Consider the following 18,870-nt stretch of genomic DNA (forward strand, 5'->3'; position numbering starts at 1 on the left):
AAAATAAAGTTTCCCTTCTCCTCGTGTGTGTGTGGGAGGGGGAGAGAGGTGGTACGAGTAGTGTTGGTGGCGGGTTTGTGCACGCGTGCGTGGTGGTGCGCACGGCTTGGCTATCACCGTGACCTGTTGAACTGTGCGTGGGCCTCATCGTCTTTCCTTCTCAGTTGACCTCTTGTCTTTTTTTTTTAAATCGCCCTCCCTTCTTTTCGGCTCCCTCCCTCCTACACGTTGCGGCTGCTCCTGGCATACATCAGTGGCCACACAGCGGTAAAGGCGTGTTTGCGTCTGTGTTTCGTTGGATATATGGTTGCCGTTCCTTTTTGTTATTGTTTCCTCCCCGCCCGTCCCTCCGCCCCCCTCCCCCTCCTCGCCACCTGCCCCTTTTCCATACACTTGCATACACACAGCAGCAGCAACGTGCGCACTTGTGCACACATCTTTCCGCAACTCCTTTGCATCTATATCTAGATAGTCTCCTTCCCTTCTGTTCGTGCAGGGCCGGAAGAAAAACGCCCAATTTTTCGCGTCATGTTCAACACGGATGCTGCGGACGCATTTTACCTGCGCCTTAGCAATGCCTCCTGCCTTGACGTCTCTAAAGAGAGATGCAGCCCTACCTCCTCTCGTCAAGGCTTCCTGCGGCACCGCGGTGATAGCCTCAGTGGGCCTGGTGACTCCTACGCTTATGCGATCAATGAGGCGGAGCACCACACCTCGCACAGCAGCAAGATGCTAGCGTGGCCGTCTCAGCCTCAGAGCGGCTCTTCGCGTGCCTATACGCGTCTCGAAGGAGTCATAGAGCCTGGAGCGCCGTACAACCCCGTCAACTCTTACCCTTGCCCCTCGACGACAACAGCAAACCCATCGTCCGCCACGGCAACAGGTGGCGCGCTGCACTTACCGGCCGCGCACCGTCGCGTAGGTGCGTCGCTGCCCATGGCCGGCAGCGGTGTGTGGGAGCGTGCAGACTATCTTCCCCGTTCATGCCGTGCGTCGTCAGCCGCGGCGCCGCCAGCATCAGTAGTTCACTCCAGCGACGCCTCCAGAGTTACCGCGATCACGTCCACCGGCTTTGCTGGCGGCGGCGCAGGCGCCAACTTACTTCCCCAGCGCGTGCGTATCCTCAACCGCAACGGCGTGAATGGCGCTCGCTTGTACGGGTCGATGGGGATGACGACGCTTTCTGTCGCGCGGGGTGTCCGAGCAGCTTCGGGCACGGGATCGACTCAGCGACCCTCTAGCGCCCCTTCGACGGTGTCGGCTGCGGCAAGCGGCCGGCGCGACGGTGTTTCTTCAGCTGCGTGTACGACGAACACCTACGGCAGTAGGGGTGATGAGTTTGGAAGGCTTCTGGCCGCCTCTGCGTCACAATCTCCGCTCGCCTCCGCTTCCCGCTCGCAGAGGGCGACGGAGCATGAGCTACGCACATCAGCCCCTGTCGCCCCTTCAATCCATGGGCTAGCTCGCTACTCGTCAGAAGGCGCGGCGGTTGCCCGACGTAGCGCAGCCGCCAGCAACGGCAGCGGCGCGACGTCATTGACAGCGAGGCAACGGGTGCGGCCGTACTTGCCGCCGTCCTCATCAGCAATCTACAAGCGCACCGCGACGGCGGCACTGGTGCAGGACGATGGGGATTATACCGCAGTTTCCGCCATGCCGGCACACTCCACGCGGTGGTCCGCAGACCCGCCATCGTCACCGGCGTCTGTGCGTTCAGCCCCCACAGACGCAAGCTCACTATTAGGCAAAGGCGAGTCAGCTCTCAGCGCCAGGTCTCCAAAGAGACCGCAGTCGTACAAGGTCTCGTCGAGAGTCGCGGAGCAGGCTCCACGCAGCAGCGAGGTGGACGTTGCAGAGCACGACATCGATGAAGGCGCATCGACGTGGTGGACGGTCGACATCGTCATCAACTCTGCTCCGTGCCACGGCAGCTCCGCGTACGAGGAGGCCGCAGCAATGAAGGCGGCAGCGCTGTTGCGGTCACCAGCCGACATGCGCACGCTCCGGTCGGTTCAGTGCCGGGCACCGGTGCTACCGGCCGATGCGTCAGCAGACGAGGCATGGACCATGACTCAGTCTCTTCTGCGCCGCGTCGCGCTTGCATCCGTCGGTGCCTCCTCGCCGCCGTGTGTACCGCAGGGCTACTTCTGTTTCAACACAGATTTTAACGAATACGTGCAGCTTTCCGCGGACACGCTGCCGCTGGCCAGTACGCTGTTCAGCGTCGTGATGTTAGCATCATCAGTCGACACTGCCATCGCGGAGGAGGGTCGTGCAGGCTACGCAGAGATGCCGGATGCAACGACGGATGAAGCAAAGACGGCCTTTGTGTCGACACCATACCCCGCTACTCTCGATCACTACCTGCTCACGGGCGCAGCGCCATCATGTAACCACGATGGCGCAGCGCCACAACACCACTGGAGTGACGCCGCCGAGCGTGGCGCGGCTGCGGCCACCCCGCGTCCCCCTAAAGGCCGTCGTAGCTCGGTGCTTCGCCATGCACTGCGCCCCTCGTTGCAGCCACATAGCTGGGAGGGCTCAACGCCGTCGCCGCTCCCGCTGAAGCCGCCTGCTGCCGCGGGTACTGCAAGCCGACACCGACCTGCATTCGACGGGAGCGCCAGCAGCCACCAACATCTCACCCCAGTGGAGGAGGTGTCCCCATACCCACAACTCCCTCGTAGGTCCTACGAGTCGGCGGTGATGTCGCCAGGTGCGCGGGGCAACGACGACTCCGCCGGCGTGATTCTGACGTACGACGGCGATGCAGGCGAGGACGACAGCTACCCAAGGATCTCGTACAGTGTGGAGAGCGATGCTGCTGATGCTGTCTACGGTGCCGCGTCTCCTCCTGCGCCGCCGACGTTGTGCAAAGGTCGTGCGCACGACTACTACGTGGATGGCGATTGCGCCGCGAGGGAGGAGATGGACGTTACTGCTGGTAGCCGATACGGTAATGACGCCGTGGGCTACATCGATGACGACGACGAAGCTGCCCCACAAGCGGAGGCAGAGGAGGTCTTTGGCGCGAATGTAGTGTGCACTGCCAAGGCGGCGGAGCATCAGCTTCGTGCGAGCTGCGACAGCAGCAGCAGCAGCAACCCTGAGCGCACCAGCCGCCTTCGGTGCTTTCATAACGCGCCACCATCATCGAAACCGTTGACGCAACCGCTTTCAAGCCCCTCAGCTACGCACGGCGTACCCGCCCGGCCGGGAAGCGATAGCAATGCCTCGCCACAGCGTCCTCCAACGGCCCCCACCCGAGGCTACAGCCGCGTAGGGGTTTTTGCGGCAATGCAAAGGCCCTCTCCATCGACCCTGCCCGCTACCCCTCTACAGCCGACGCCGCAACAACTGTTCTTTGACGATCCAGTCCTGCAGCGCCACTTCGAGAATGCGTGCAAGCAGTCACCACCATCTCCACAGCACGCTGCAGGGAGCGCAGAGGGTGGCGGTGGCGGCTGCTACCCTATCTATGTGCCGTCCCCGCCGCGCACGGTTCCAGTGCCACCATCGCCACCGCTGCCGCCAGCACCGCCGGCGCATGGCGCCTACAGGCCTGGGGCGCATCCATACTTTGACCCCTCCCCGTCGACGGCATCGTCCGCGCCTGGGTTTGCGCCGACGCCGCCATTCAGCGTATATGGCACGGAGGCGTTGACAGCGATCATGAATCGAGCGCAGCGTGACCCCCTGAATGTTTTGCTGCAGAGGTCCGCCCAGCCACGGCAGCAGGCACCCGGCTCTCAGGTGCCTTTCCGGCCACCACCAGCACCAGCCTCTAGCGGTGATGTCGCTGTCTCCGCCGCCCCTCTACGAGCGGTGACGTCAACGAGGCCTCAGGCACCCCGCGCAGCAGTAGACTCCGCGGTGGACTCTGCTGCCGCCGCTACGGGTGGAATTGCCTCCACTGCTCACCGGCTCATCGCGCCCTCGCTCAGCTCGCTCTCTCGTCCTCTGCCGCTCCCTGTGACGGGCGCCGTCGTCCCTCAGGCTGTCGTAGCACCGCCACCAACGCCAGCGGGGTACTGCACAGAGACACCAATGCGCCACGACCGCTCTCCCTCTCCGCAAAAAGAGGAGCGTTCTGCAACGACGGCCGTCGAGGTGGATGTGCCGCGTGAAGTAGAGGCGGATGCCTCGGTCAGCGCCCACGCTGCGGCCGCTGCGATCGCGGAGCTCCCCAAGTCGTGCGCGGACGCAGTGAAGGCGCCTTCGCAAGACGATCAGCACAACAGGGAGGAGGCTCAGCGCAATCATAGTACACGCAATGCATCAACTCTGGTGGGCGTTGAAAAAGACAAGGCGGCTGTCGGCACGAACGCGGACGCGGATCATGACGCAGAGGGGCCCACTGCTGTCACGACGGCCGCGGCAGCCGTCGATGAGAGTAGAAAGAGCAGGGACGGTGGTGGTGACGCTCGTGGGTACTTGGCCGACGCAGCGACAACACCGATGCCTACAGCTGGCAGTTCTGCTCCAGCTCCTGCTGCCGATGAAAGTGATGCGGTCGCTGCCGCTGTGGAGGTGCCCAAGGCGCCCACGCGGACGTCTCCGACAGACACCGACGTGGAGCTGCCGGCCTCCGCTGTCGGTGCCGAGGGGTTTGACACTCTGCCTGCCAGCGAATCAGCTGCCGCCAAGGAAAAGAACAAGGATGACTGCGGCCACTCCCAGAACCACGCTACCGCCCCCGATGCGTACCCAATGGAGGCCGGCGACCTTGACACCATTCCCACTGTCATCGCCGTGGCTGCTCGTCAAGCTGCGGACAAGGTGGCCGACGATTCGCCTGAGCAGGCGGCGCTGTCGCCGGAGGCGCCGCACACGGCCGCCACGGCTCGACCAGCTGAGTATCCCATGGAAGCGCCACGAGCCCAGGGCGACGGTGACATAGCGGGCGGGGCCAAGGTGCCCGGTGAGAGTACCCGCCTTTGCGAGAGCGCCGCCGAGGTAGTGGGCATTGCCGCGCCTGACAGCACAAGTGGCCTAGGTGCCCACATTGCGGCAGAAGAGGCTGTAGGGAAGACCCCGGCCAGTGATTCAGCCGGCGAGCCGGTGGACGCCGGACAGTCCAACAGGCAGCAGGAGGAAGCAGGCTGCACGCCAGAAGACGACACCCCTGATACCAATGTCTGCGGGGCACAGTTGGAGGTCAGTACCTGCGCCGATGATGTCCCTCTATTACTCTCAGAGAAGCAGCCTTCCTCGGTAGCAGACGGCATAGCAATGAACGCCGAGGGCAAGCGCGAGGAGGGCGAAGAGGTGGACTTGGCCTGCCTGGCGGAGCCGGCGCTCCAGGCGTCATCAGAGGTGTATGGTGACGAACACCACGCTGTCGTAGGTGATGGCAGCAAGGCTGCGTCGCCGCTACAACCTGATCACAGCGCGGAGTTGAGTACTACCACTGATAATGAAGGAAACAAGGCATCCAGCGAGGCAGGAACTTCAGCTACGCAGCGGCTAAAAAGAACGAGTGATGCGTCAGACTCACCGCAAGCCCTCGACTCCGACAGCGATGACGAGTTGGCCAACGGTGTCGCGGTGGACATGCTATCGAGCGAGAGCGCGGCAGCGGAGAAGAACCCATTCGGTGCGGCGACAGAAGCAAAAACCCTAGCAACGCAGCCAGATGTAGCAGCGGCCGCTGCACCCGTCATCCCAGTCGGCGATTCGACTGCGTTTTTGATGATTGCTGCGGCGAAGTTGCTGCCCGCGCCTGTGATTTCGGTGGCGACCCAGCGGGAGAAAGATGAAGACCCGGATGCGCCGCCGCAGGTGCTACATCACCGCGCCGCCGCCGCCGCTGCGGCGGCGGTGGCGGCCAACGCCTTCTACGGCTTATGGGAAGAGTCGATGACGGAGGATGGCACAGGTGACGGCGACGACGCCGGTGGCGCCGACCACGGCGACACAACCGCCGTGGGCGGGGATGAAGAGGAAGGAGATCAACAGGATCGCAGTGCCACATCCGAGGCTGTCACAACCGCCACGATTACGACGAGTGAGGACGACATTGAGGGGGCAGTGGATGTACCCATGGACGTCTTCCGCGACTCCCTCTCCCTCACAAACACGCCAACGCTGATCCGCCGCGGCGAGGGGCGGGATGAAAACACGTCGATCGCCGCGACGGCGAGCTTGGCAGACGCGATCGACATGCTCACCCACACCATCGGCTCCGACATGTGCCTGCCGCCGGCGTCGCGTGCTGTGACACTTGCTGCTAATCCTGACGCGGGCGTAGGCTCTACGGACGTACTCTTCCATCTCCATCACAAAGAGTTCTCATCTGCAGTCGCCATCAAGGCTACAGGAGGCGCAGCTGCGGCCGTTGGCGATATCGGCGTCGCCGCCGAGACATCTGTCCATAATGCCGGAAACGAGGCGTCCGCGTTTTCTGCAGAAGTGGCACAGCGCCTCCAAGCTTCCTCGCGCGCAGCACATTTCTTGTCGCCCGCGCCTGCATCCTCACCACCGTCGGCGGCGTCACAGCCGGTCGCATCGCCGAACGGGTCTACGGCGCAGGCCACCGTGGACGCCAATGCTGATGGCGATCGCTTCTCGAGCGGTTTGCGAGAGGCAGAGGCGTCGCCCGACGCCGTCAACGACGAGCCACGTGTGGAGCCACACAGTAGCGCCGCGACCCACGTGGACGGCCCCGTACTTCCGCTCTGTGAGGTGTCTGGTGACGGCGCAGCCGCCCTCAAGATACCGATGACCACAGCGGCTTTAGAGGTCGGCACGGCCGACGCCCCGCAGCCATCGCCGTCGCTGCTGCGCCCCTTTGCGCCAACGTCGCAGACACCGAAGCCCGCAGCGCCGCTGTCACTCTCGCCGGCACAGGTACTATCACTGCCCACGCCGTCGTTGCCACTGTCCCCGCCGCTCAGCGAAGGCGCCATGAAGAAGACGATGGTGCTGCTGGGCTTTCCCGGATCGGCGTGGGAGTTCATCATGACCCACCACTACGAGGGTATGCATGACGCCTTCACGAAGGACTCTGCCGTGGCCGCCAACGTCCCCATCTCCGCGATTCAGGACGTGCGCTATAGCAAGGGGAGCCTCATGGTCGACCTGTATGTGCTGCACCCGGCGAGTTCCAGTGGGGATTTCATTCGGGATCGGATGTCTAGCTACGCATATCCGACCCTCTGGGCCTTTTACGAGGTGAAGAAGCGCGAGAGGAAGCAGTTCCTGCACGGCCCCGGGATGAGCGTAACGGGTGCAATGCCGGCGCAGTCTCTGCCGCCGCTTTTAACGCCTACGCTTTCATCACAGGAGGAGGTGAGCTGAACAGCCTCGTAGTCTGTGTGTGTGTGTGCCCAAATGTGCGCGCATGTGCTTGGCCGACGCGCTCTCGTGATCTGTTCGGTAGAATCTCTGTCGGAGAGGAGGCCACTTCTCACCCCGCGCCCTTTTCATCTCTCGCTTGGTCGGAGCTGCCTCCTTTCTCTGCCTCTTTTGTCTGCGTTTCTCTTTGATGGGTCTTTTTGTTTCCTCCTCGATCTGCTTTCCCTCAGTGTCTGGGGCTTGCGTATGCCGGCTTGATGGCTCTTTCCAGATGTACACATATATATATGTATATATAAATATATATACATATTTTTTTTTACCCATGTCGGTCTTCTCTGACACATCCCCATGTGGCGGCCGCCATCCGACTCGACTACTCGGCACAGCCTTCTTGCCCCTCCTCCCAAGAATCATCATCTCGCGCTTTTTTGAGCTATGGAAACGCCGTTCTCGTTCCTCCTCCACTCCCTCCCTTTTTCCCTTTTTGTCGTCTCTCGCCTCCTCCCTCGTGGCGGGCGCGGTCTTTTCCAGAAGGAAACTGTTTTTTTTTCCCTTGGGCTGCTGCATTGCCTTCTCGCCTCACGTGTGTCTGGATGGTGCGCCTCTCTCTCCCTCATCTCATCCCTCGGAGATGAGCATGCCTTCTTCTATCCACACCTACACACACACACACACACACGTGCAAGATCGCCACCGTTTGCGCCTTGTGTGAATCAACTCGGTGCCCATCCGACACGACCGCTTTCGTGTTACGTATGCGTGTCTGGAAAGGGGACTGGGGAGGGGGATGCAGGCAGACTGAAGAGGTCGTGCACCCTCATGTCTGGGGACCTCGAGCCATGAACTGGCAAGTGGCGTACCCCAGTTGGAGGCGCTCTGAGCGAATATGGCACTGATGGTGACGGTTGCAGAGGAAAAGCCTTCGTTCTCCTCGCTTTCCCTCTCATTCAATGGCGGCAGTGTAGAAGGTGCCCGCTGTATACATCTATATCTGTGTGTGTGTGTGCCTTTATATTGTTCTTTTCCCCTCACCCCTGCTCTCCTGTACACTGCCTCGCTTGACTTGTCTCACCATCCCTCTTTCGACAGGCTGTGCCGACTGTGCGTGCGGGCTGTGTGCGTCTATGCGTGTATCGGGGGGGGGGAAGGTGAGTGTCTCTTTACTTTGTTGGTGCGGTTGCCTCCAACCCACCCTCCTTCGTTTATCCATGTGCTCGCATGCTGTGCGGCCTTCCCTACCCGCCTCCTCCCCACACTTCTCTCTTTCATCGCTTCCATGATTCACTGGCGCGATTTCACACACGCACATACACACATGATAGAAGGGTGCATCTGCACACTGACATGTCCACATTTCCATGTATCTTACCTTCGTGTCTCTCTCCCTTCTCTTTCTCCCGCTTTGGTTTCCGCTGTTGGCTCAAGTCGGCATCTGCGTCTCACGATAGAGACGGAGGGACGCCCGGTATGCGGCGCACAGGCATACGCGGAACTCTGCATGGCTCCTTTTTATGCCTGGCGCTCTCTTCCTTCCGCTCTCCTTTTCCTTCGCTAGATGACCATCGTCTCTCCATCTCTGTCTGTGTCTGTGTGGGTGCGGTGCACCCGTCAGTATATGTATATGCATCCAAGGCGACTCATCTTACGCACCACCGCATCTCCCTCCCATTACTTCTCCCTTTCCCAGGACTGTTGCCGTCTTTCTATACACTTCAGACACGATTGCCTTCCACGAGCGCATACACAGTCCAGCAAGGGCTGTTGCTTCCCACCCACCCCCTGTCTTGTATCCCTTTGTGCGTGTGTGTGTGTGGGAGGGGGGCCTACGCGCGTGTTTATCTGCTTACGTCTGTAGGCGTGTGTATGCGTGCGTGCGCGCATCTCTCTCTGTCTGTGTGTGCGCCCCTTTCCCTCCCTGGCTTGTTTTTCCAGCTTTCCATCGCTCCCCCCTCCCATCCCCTCTTCTGCTGCGGCTCTCCGCTCAAGGTATGGAAAAAACGGTTTGCCTCTCTCGTTGTTTTAGTCGTCGTGTCTCGTAGTGGCCTCTCGCGATTCTCATTCCAAACCGTAAAATCGATTGTTATGTCTCACTCACTCCATCTCTCCCTCTGCGCGTGTGTGTGCGCGCGAGAGTGTCGTTAAAGCCGCGTCGCATTCTCCTTTCTCCATCCGTCTCGATGGACATCCCCTCTTTCGTTGATCCGTGCGTCTCCCCTGTCGCTGGTGCCCGCCCGGCTTTTCTCTCTCTGGTTTTTGGTCACGTTTTATTTTATGCCGATGCTATTGCAGCCCGAAGTCCTCGTCGTTATGGCGGCGTATGGGTTTGCTGGACATGAAGGAGGCAGGCCGGGGCGAGTGAGGGGAGGCTTGATGGCAGGTGATGCCGTAGGTGAGGCGCACTCTACAGATCGCTCTGCAATCTTCATTACGCTTCCGGCCACTCCCACTCATCCTTTCCCTCTTGCACGTGCATGGATCATCCACGGAGTGCGTTGCTTCGCCTTTCTCGGATAAGCCACCATGGGAAGTGCTTCCCATTCCTATACACAGCCCTTCCTCTCTCATTATTATAATCGCGTTTTCTCTCCCCGCTTCACTGTGTAAACACACAAGCGCGCGCACAAGTCTGTGTGTCTGGGTGTGTATGCCCCGCCCTGCCCATCCTCAGCCCTCTTGCTTTCTCTTTTGGGTCGCCATCACTTCCTCGTGCCGCCTCTGGTAGACGTAGAGAGAGCGAGAGAGGCTGTCTTGAGGAGAGAGGACTGGGGCTGCACGTGCGCGCATTGATGATCTCGCTGATTGCTGGTGGATGCGCCCCATTTACGCACATATGTAAACGTGCAAGTGTTGTGTGCTTTCCTACCAGGTATTGGTGTGTGTGGGGGGGAGGGCTCTGCTCTCTCCTTCCTTCGCTTATGTCTTCATACGTTCGTGGAGGCTGTGCACCTCCCCTTCCCTTCTCCCCCCACCGACGCGTTTCTCTTCCCTCCTCCGGTTTCGTCGTTGCTTCGAACTAGGTTTGCAGGTAAGGCCCCATCGTTTTCTTGTCTGTCCCCTGTATGGTTCTCTTCCTGTGTACATGTGCATGCGATGTGCTAAGCTTGATGACCGGTGCTGCTGTCGTGGAGGAGAGGGAGGTGAGGGAGGGCGTATGCAACTGCGACGAAGCGCGCTGATGTCCCGTCCTGCCTGCCTCCCTCCCTCCACTCGCACCCTTGTGTGTATCTGGTGTCAGTTGGATGCCCGATTTCCGCCCTCACCTCTCTCGCCCTTTGTTGATGTGCCTCTGTGCGTTGATCTGTCTCGAAAGGTGTGCGCACTCAGCGCCAACGAAATCGGTGAGCATACGCACATACTATCACATGCAGCCACACACACACACACACACAAACACACATGAAAAGCAGTGTGCGAGAGCCTGCACGCACTCTGACAACGTCGCTGTCGGTGGCTGGATCCCTTGTCGCATCTCGCATGCCTCTCTCCATTTCCTCTCATCTATCCTCCTCCCCCTGTTGGCAGTGTGCGGTGGTTGCTGAGAAGCGAGGGGGAGGGGGACTGGAGAAGGAGGGATGAAAGAGGCCGAAATGTCGCAGAGGGGGGGGGTGGAGGGTAGGGCAGAGAGAGCCCACTGCGGCAAGCGCGGGCGCTGTTCACCCTAGCCACATCTCATTCGAGTCCGTCGCTTCGCCGCCTCCCTCACCCCATCCTTCCCTTACTTAGCGGCTCTTCGCCTCCTGCGTTGGGGCAAGGGCGCCACCAGCACGCGGTGCAGGCTACCAACATGGCAGTTGTGTCGCTGCATCTGCCTCCTTCCCTACCTCACCCCCTCTTCGTATTCACAAGAGCAGGGTGCGTGCGTGTGCGCGTCAGCTGTTCAGTACTTTCGCTGTGTGTGAGTTTCTCCCTCTCTCTCCCTCACTCGCACTCCTGCTCTCTCGACTCTCTCCTCCCACGCCTTGCATTCTATCGCGTTGGTCCAACTCTCCGACGCTGCGGCACGCGCTACACATCCAACAGCCAGACCGACGACACGGGCTCTTTCACCACTACGAGAAAAAAGAAGGCGAGAGGCATCGGCGTAACTCCGAACACCACTCTCCAGGAGCAGCAGCAGCAGCAGCAGCAGCACGCCGCCCATATGCACACCTTCTCTGCTCAGCGCAGCCGCACGCCATACCTCGTAATTCGTTTTGACTCGACAGAGGTGAAGGACGTACGCCCTGCTGCTCGCCGTCAGCCACTCCCCGCCACAACCGAGGGAGGAAGAGGCGCAGTAGGTTGAATCACTCTTCTACTTCGCTCTTGTATCTCTCTCGCTTTAGCCCAACGCTTTCCTCCCCTCCCCCTTTCAGTGGCGTAGGACGTGTTCCACGGATATCTCTGTCCACAAATCACGATTGCGGATACCTTCTGTTTTCACTCATAGATGTGCAGATACCCACCGGCGCGCACGTGCGATTCCATCTGCCACCGCTGTCGCTACGTGCGTCTCTTATATCGTAGCATCAGTGAGCGTTTTCGTCGACAAGCATGCAACCGCCGCCGTCGTTGTCACTGCAGCGGGGCGACAGTCCACAGAAAACGGTGTGCACACAGCATGCTCATGATGCCGCTTCGGCTGTGGCTGCGGGTCATCGAGGCGCGTCATCGCTACATGTAGCGCGAGCAATGGAGGCAGCCGAAACAGCTACGCCGTCGACATCGCGGGTGCTAGCAGAGCCTTCTCGACCTCTAGGGCAGAAGCGACAGGCACCGGCAGCCTGCCAGCGTCTTCAGCGACGCCGTGGCATGGACACGTTGCCTGCGATTGGCCGCCTTGAGGCTGCGCGCCGTGTGACCAACAGGGACTGGCTTCATCCCTTACGTGCCCTGCAGCGGCAACGGCAGACGGCTGCAGAGGCGTACATCCCCTATACCATCGCTGTGGCAGAGGCCGAGAACCCCCAGCAAGCTCGACTTGCGCTCGCCACCATGCCATTGGACTGGGGTTGCTTTAAAACGAAATGCGCAGACGACCTCAGCGTTCCGTGGCCGTCCTCTGCCAAGGCGTACCGAGATGTCGACGCGGTGATACCCGCGCAGAAACGTCTCTCTAATGTTGACTGCATTCGCCGGTCGTCTTTCGTCGCTACAGAACCACCGCCGCGACGGCTCCTCATTCATGAGCCTCGATCGAGATCCTGTCAGGGTGGCGGTTCTTATTTTTCAGCTGCATACTCCACCACCTCGCGTTGCGGCGCTAGCGTGCACACGGGCACCAAGGATGAAATGGCTGATACGCTGGCTGTAAAGGTCGATGCGGTGACTCCGACGCGGGAAAGCCCGGCACACATGCCGGCGTTACCGGCGCTGGAGAGCGCTGCAGACTCAGATGAGCACCTAAGCTGCATCTCTCGGCAGTACGCACGACTCGACCGTTTGCTCAGAGGCTACAGTACCCCAGACCACCACAAAATCGTTGCTTCCCGCGTGGTGCCTAACGAAACACCTGCGGCGCTGTCACCAGAGCTAGCGCCGCCTTGCCTCTACCCTCAACCGCCCCCCTCCACCAGCGTCGTGAGGCTCGTCGTACAGCCGTCCATTCAGCTTTCGCGGCGTTCCTCTCTCTCCCTCGGGGTCCCATTCAGCTCCTTTCATATCACGCCCGCAGCGCAGCTCACGCGCCTTTCGGTCACGCATGTGCAAGGACTGCCCTCCTTCGCTTCTCTGACTGCCGCCACGTCTGGTGCAGTCACGACACCACTGGGCGGCGCAAACAACACCCTCCGCCACTTCCGAGCCGGAAACCGACTGCCGCAGCACCCCCACGGCCGGCATAGCGCAAGCTCTCAAGACCTCTCGAACAGCCACTCTCGACACCACCGCACCTCCACCACAAGGCCTCCATATACCGGCGGACATGCCGCACGCTTTCGGTGTCATTGTGCTTGCGTCACGGAGGGGCACTTTCACAACCTCCTCCAACATGAGCAGCAGCAGCGCGCACACGTCGCTGCCGATGCCCACCGCGCCCTCAGCACCGTACGCGCCTTGCACAACCAGTACTCCCAGTATTTGCAAGTGACCCGTAGCCAGCCACACAACTGCACAGCAGCCGCTGAACTACAAGAGACATCGCGCCTCTTTCCTCTTTATCCGTCCGTAAACCTGGAAAACCGACACACAGACCAGCATCACCACCGCGAGTCGAGCAACTTCTCCACACAACACAGAAACAACCCCGAGAGCAGCGCAAACGCAATCACTCCGCAGGAGGCGTACGAGGGCGTGGAGGAGGCTGATCACACTGCCGCTCCGCAGGAGGCGTACGAGGGCGTGGAGGAGGCTGACCGCGCTGCCGCTCCGCAGGAGACGTACGAGGGCGTGGAGGAGGCTGACCGCGCTGCCGCTCCGCAGGAGGCGTACGAGGGCGTGGAGGAGGCTGACCGCGCTGCCGCTCCGCAGGAGGCGTACGAGGGCGTGGAGGAGGCTGACCACGCTGCCGCTCCGCAGGAGGCGTACGAGGGCGTGGAGGAGGCTGATCACACTGCCGCTCCGCAGGAGGCGTACGAGGGCGTGGAGGAGGCTGACCGCGCTGCCGCTCCGCAGGAGACGTACGAGGGCGTGGAGGAGGCTGACCACGCTGCCGCTCCGCAGGAGGCGTACGAGGGCGTGGAGGAGGCTGATCACACTGCCGCTCCGCAGGAGGCGTACGAGGGCGTGGAGGAGGCTGACCGCGCTGCCGCTCCGCAGGAGGCGTACGAGGGCGTGGAGGAGGCTGATCACACTGCCGCTCCGCAGGAGGCGTACGAGGGCGTGGAGGAGGCTGACCGCGCTGCCGCTCCGCAGGAGGCGTACGAGGGCGTGGAGGAGGCTGACCGCGCTGCCGCTCCGCAGGAGGCGTACGAGGGCGTGGAGGAGGCTGACCGCGCTGCCGCTCCGCAGGAGGCGTACGAGGGCGTGGAGGAGGCTGATCACACTGCCGCTCCGCAGGAGACGTACGAGGGCGTGGAGGAGGCTGATCACACTGCCGCTCCGCAGGAGGCGTACGAGGGCGTGGAGGAGGCTGACCGCGCTGCCGCTCCGCAGGAGGCGTACGAGGGCGTGGAGGAGGCTGATCACACTGCCGCTCCGCAGGAGGCGTACGAGGGCGTGGAGGAGGCTGATCACACTGCCGCTCCGCAGGAGGCGTACGAGGGCGTGGAGGAGGCTGACCGCGCTGCCGCTCCGCAGGAGGCGTACGAGGGCGTGGAGGAGGCTGATCACACTGCCGCTCCGCAGGAGGCGTACGAGGGCGTGGAGGAGGCTGATCACACTGCCGCTCCGCAGGAGACGTACGAGGGCGTGGAGGAGGCTGATCACACTGCCGCTCCGCAGGAGACGTACGAGGGCGTGGAGGAGGCTGATCACACTGCCGCTCCGCAGGAGACGTACGAGGGCGTGGAGGAGGCTGATCACACTGCCGCTCCGCAGGAGGCGTACGAGGGCGTGGAGGAGGCTGACCACACTGCCGCTCCGCAGGAGGCGTACGAGGGCGTGGAGGAGGCTGACCACGCTGCCGCTCCGCAGGAGGCGTACGAGGGCGTGGAGGAGGCTGATCACGCTGCCGCTCCGCAGGAGGCGTACGAGGGCGTGGAGGAGGCTGATCACACTGCCGCTCCGCAGGAGGCGTACGAGGGCGTGGAGGAGGCTGATCGCGCTGCCGCTCCGCAGGAGGCGTACGAGGGCGTGGAGGAGGCTGACCGCGCTGCCGCTCCGCAGGAGGCGTACGAGGGCGTGGAGGAGGCTGACCGCGCTGCCGCTCCGCAGGAGGCGTACGAGGGCGTGGAGGAGGCTGACCGCGCTGCCGCTCCGCAGGAGACGTACGAGGGCGTGGAGGAGGCTGACCGCGCTGCCGCTCCGCAGGAGGCGTACGAGGGCGTGGAGGAGGCTGACCACGCTGCCGCTCCGCAGGAGGCGTACGAGGGCGTGGAGGAGGCTGATCACACTGCCGCTCCGCAGGAGGCGTACGAGGGCGTGGAGGAGGCTGACCGCGCTGCCGCTCCGCAGGAGGCGTACGAGGGCGTGGAGGAGGCTGACCGCGCTGCCGCTCCGCAGGAGGCGTACGAGGGCGTGGAGGAGGCTGATCACGCTGCCGCTCCGCAGGAGGCGTACGAGGGCGTGGAGGAGGCTGACCGCGCTGCCGCTCCGCAGGAGGCGTACGAGGGCGTGGAGGAGGCTGACCGCGCTGCCGCTCCGCAGGAGACGTACGAGGGCGTGGAGGAGGCTGACCGCGCTGCCGCTCCGCAGGAGGCGTACGAGGGCGTGGAGGAGGCTGACCACGCTGCCGCTCCGCAGGAGGCGTACGAGGGCGTGGAGGAGGCTGATCACACTGCCGCTCCGCAGGAGACGTACGAGGGCGTGGAGGAGGCTGATCACACTGCCGCTCCGCAGGAGGCGTACGAGGGCGTGGAGGAGGCTGACCGCGCTGCCGCTCCGCAGGAGGCGTACGAGGGCGTGGAGGAGGCTGACCGCGCTGCCGCTCCGCAGGAGGCGTACGAGGGCGTGGAGGAGGCTGACCGCGCTGCCGCTCCGCAGGAGGCGTACGAGGGCGTGGAGGAGGCTGATCACACTGCCGCTCCGCAGGAGGCGTACGAGGGCGTGGAGGAGGCTGACCGCGCTGCCGCTCCGCAGGAGACGTACGAGGGCGTGGAGGAGGCTGATCACGCTGCCGCTCCGCAGGAGACGTACGAGGGCGTGGAGGAGGCTGATCACGCTGCCGCTCCGCAGGAGGCGTACGAGGGCGTGGAGGAGGCTGATCACACTGCCGCTCCGCAGGAGACGTACGAGGGCGTGGGGGAGGCTGACCGCGCTGCCGCTCCGCAGGAGGCGTACGAGGGCGTGGAGGAGGCTGACCGCGCTGCCGCTCCGCAGGAGGCGTACGAGGGCGTGGAGGAGGCTGACCGCGCTGCCGCTCCGCAGGAGGCGTACGAGGGCGTGGAGGAGGCTGACCGCGCTGCCGCTCCGCAGGAGACGTACGAGGGCGTGGAGGAGGCTGACCACGCTGCCGCTCCGCAGGAGGCGTACGAGGGCGTGGAGGAGGCTGACCGCGCTGCCGCTCCGCAGGAGGCGTACGAGGGCGTGGAGGAGGCTGACCGCGCTGCCGCTCCGCAGGAGGCGTACGAGGGCGTGGAGGAGGCTGACCGCGCTGCCGCTCCGCAGGAGGCGTACGAGGGCGTGGAGGAGGCTGACCGCGCTGCCGCTCCGCAGGAGGCGTACGAGGGCGTGGAGGAGGCTGACCGCGCTGCCGCTCCGCAGGAGACGTACGAGGAGCTTGATTTCAGTAGTGTTTGGTTTGCTGGGTGCGGTGTGCAGATGCGGTGTGATTGTGGTGTCGTGAGAATCCCCGATTCGGATGGGATTGAGGGAAGCGGACGGAATATCGGCGATGCAGATGTGAGAGGGGGTTACCGCTGCGGGGCGCCGGAGGCGAGGTGGGATGCTTGCGGCAATGTTGCTGACGTGCGTGCTTGGTTTCCGGATTTAACGGTTGATCTGGACCCAGAGGATAGTGGCGTAGGGGAGGTTTTCACGGAGGCTTGCGGATTGCGGCGTGCAGTGGTTACGTGTATTGAGCACCTGTTGAGGGGTCCCAACTGGCGTGAGCACTTGGTGTCGTGTGCTGCAAGGATACGCGAGCTGGTGATTGCGGATGTGAGCGCTATGCTGGATTGTTCTGCGGCATGTGTTCGCAATGTTCGGCTTTACGCCGCTGGTGCTGCAGCAGCTGCTGGTGAGGGGGCTGCACTTGGCAGAATGGAGGGTGACATACTGCGCATTGATTTGGACGTTATTCAAGAGGCCACAGTGGCACTGCACCCGCTAGGCGGGGTGCAGTTCCTGCTAGATGGCTGCAGTTTTCCTTATCTTCAACAATGGCGGCGTAGTCGCGACGAGTTGAAGTGCATGGGTGGGGGTGTGGCGCACGGGGCGCTTTCTTCGCTTTCGAAAGTGGCGGCGCTATCCACCAACGTGGAAGGCGACGAGAGGAGTGGCGGGGCGCAGGGGGTTGAGCTGCAGCTGTGGGCGTACGCCACCAAGGGTGCGGCGGCAAGATCCAGGGGGCGTTCTGTTGTGAAACGACTCCCATTGCCATTAGCGCGTGTGGTTTACCGGCCGGAGCGGCGAAACTGTAGCGAGAGCAGCCTTGGCTCGCTCACCCATGTAGAGCAGCAGACGGCTCTTTCTGATCCCACATACGGTGCCTCATCATGCAGGTTGGTGGAATCGGCCCTGCGGCGGGAGGTCCACACGTGCAAACTCCCTGCGTCCGCGCAAGCCCCACCAGGACCATTGCCGACACAGCCGGTGCGATCGATGCCTTTGCAGATGGCGACACCGTCCGGTATTGAGGAAATCATAAAGCAGGAGAAGGAGAAGGCGTGCAACTTGACATCCACCCGTCCCGTTGCTACCCTGCTTACGGTGCCTGCAGAGACACTCGCGATGACGTCGCAGCCCACTGAGGTAGCGGGCTTGCCGAAGGAGGAAGCGCACAAGGCAAGCCCAAGGGGCTTTTTTTCTTGGAAGCGTAAGTACACGTGAAGCCCGCCTACCTGCCCCTCCTCTGTTTTCGATGTTGTTTGTACGTCTGCATCGTCATGTTGCATCGGACGGTGTGCAGAGGCGCTGAAAGAGGCAGAGGTGAAGAGAGCATAGCGTTGCACTGCTGCTGAAACACTGCCAGAGAAGTGATTGCTGTGCGTGGCTTGTGATTGAGCGCGTGGTATGGATAAAGACTGTGTGTGTGTGGACATTACTCACCAGTCTCTTCTCCCCTCCCCATTCCATGAGCTCCCACCTTTCTCATTCCATATCCCTTCGTGGCCCAGCGGCGATCGCTCTTGCGTTTCTTAAGGGTGTTTCGACATGCTCCGACTCTCTATCTCTTCTCTATCCGTGTGTGCATGTGGTGGCTCGCTTCTTTTCGTACATATATATATATATATGTTTGTCATCAACGCACAAAATAGAGGAAGGGCGTGCGTGCGCTTGCACCTGTGCACGAGTGTGGGTAAGGGCGCTTGCCTCGCCCACACCGACCATCGCCACCACACCCCCTCTCTCCTTCCTTGTATTTTTTTTACTTATCCCTTCTGTCTGTCGGTTTCTGTGTGTGCGCCTTGTTGTGCACCACTGTGGCTGACACACACGCTTCTCTTTTTTCACCATACTCATGCATGCGCCCGCGTATATGCGTGTATGTGCGTGGGAAGGCTTGTATGAAGCGAAAACCTTCCCACACATTCCCCTCCCCCTTCCGCTGTCTCTCTCTTCACCTGTCCTACGGCATGGCGTCGTTCTTTTTTTTGTTTACTTTCTGTTGCTTCGTATGTTTGTGGATATGTGTGGGTGCCGCGTATGACGCCCCCTCTTTCCTCCCCTCCGAAAACACCCACCCACCCACCCACCCACACACACAGCCCACCTCTCCTCCATGCCATCTTGGATTACATCGTGTGCGTGTGTTTTGTGTGAGTGATTTAATGTATCGTCTATGTACAGCTGAGCCCCCCCCCCTCCCCCCATCCCTGCCCGTCTGTTTCTCTT

The 18,870-nt window shown here is 62.0% G+C and overlaps 2 protein-coding genes across 2 annotated transcripts; both read left to right on the forward strand.

The window, feature by feature from the left end:
- Positions 1-528: 528 nt before the first annotated feature.
- On the forward strand, positions 529-7,299 carry LINJ_26_2170 (hypothetical protein, unknown function; the record flags this gene model as incomplete). The annotated part of the gene is made up of 1 exon (XM_003392570.1): positions 529-7,299. One exon carries the CDS (start codon positions 529-531, stop codon positions 7,297-7,299), a length of 6,771 nt encoding a protein of 2,256 aa, XP_003392618.1.
- A 4,533-nt stretch (positions 7,300-11,832) lies between these two features.
- LINJ_26_2180 (hypothetical protein, unknown function) lies at positions 11,833-17,865 on the forward strand (the record flags this gene model as incomplete). The annotated part of the gene is made up of 1 exon (XM_001470518.1): positions 11,833-17,865. The coding sequence occupies one exon, from the start codon at positions 11,833-11,835 to the stop codon at positions 17,863-17,865; it is 6,033 nt and encodes a 2,010-aa protein (XP_001470555.1).
- Between the last annotated feature and the right edge of the window lie 1,005 nt (positions 17,866-18,870).

The sequence above is a fragment of the Leishmania infantum genome, chromosome 26, assembly GCF_000002875.2.
Source record: "Leishmania infantum JPCM5 genome chromosome 26".
NCBI classification, from domain to species: Eukaryota; Euglenozoa; class Kinetoplastea; order Trypanosomatida; family Trypanosomatidae; genus Leishmania; species Leishmania infantum.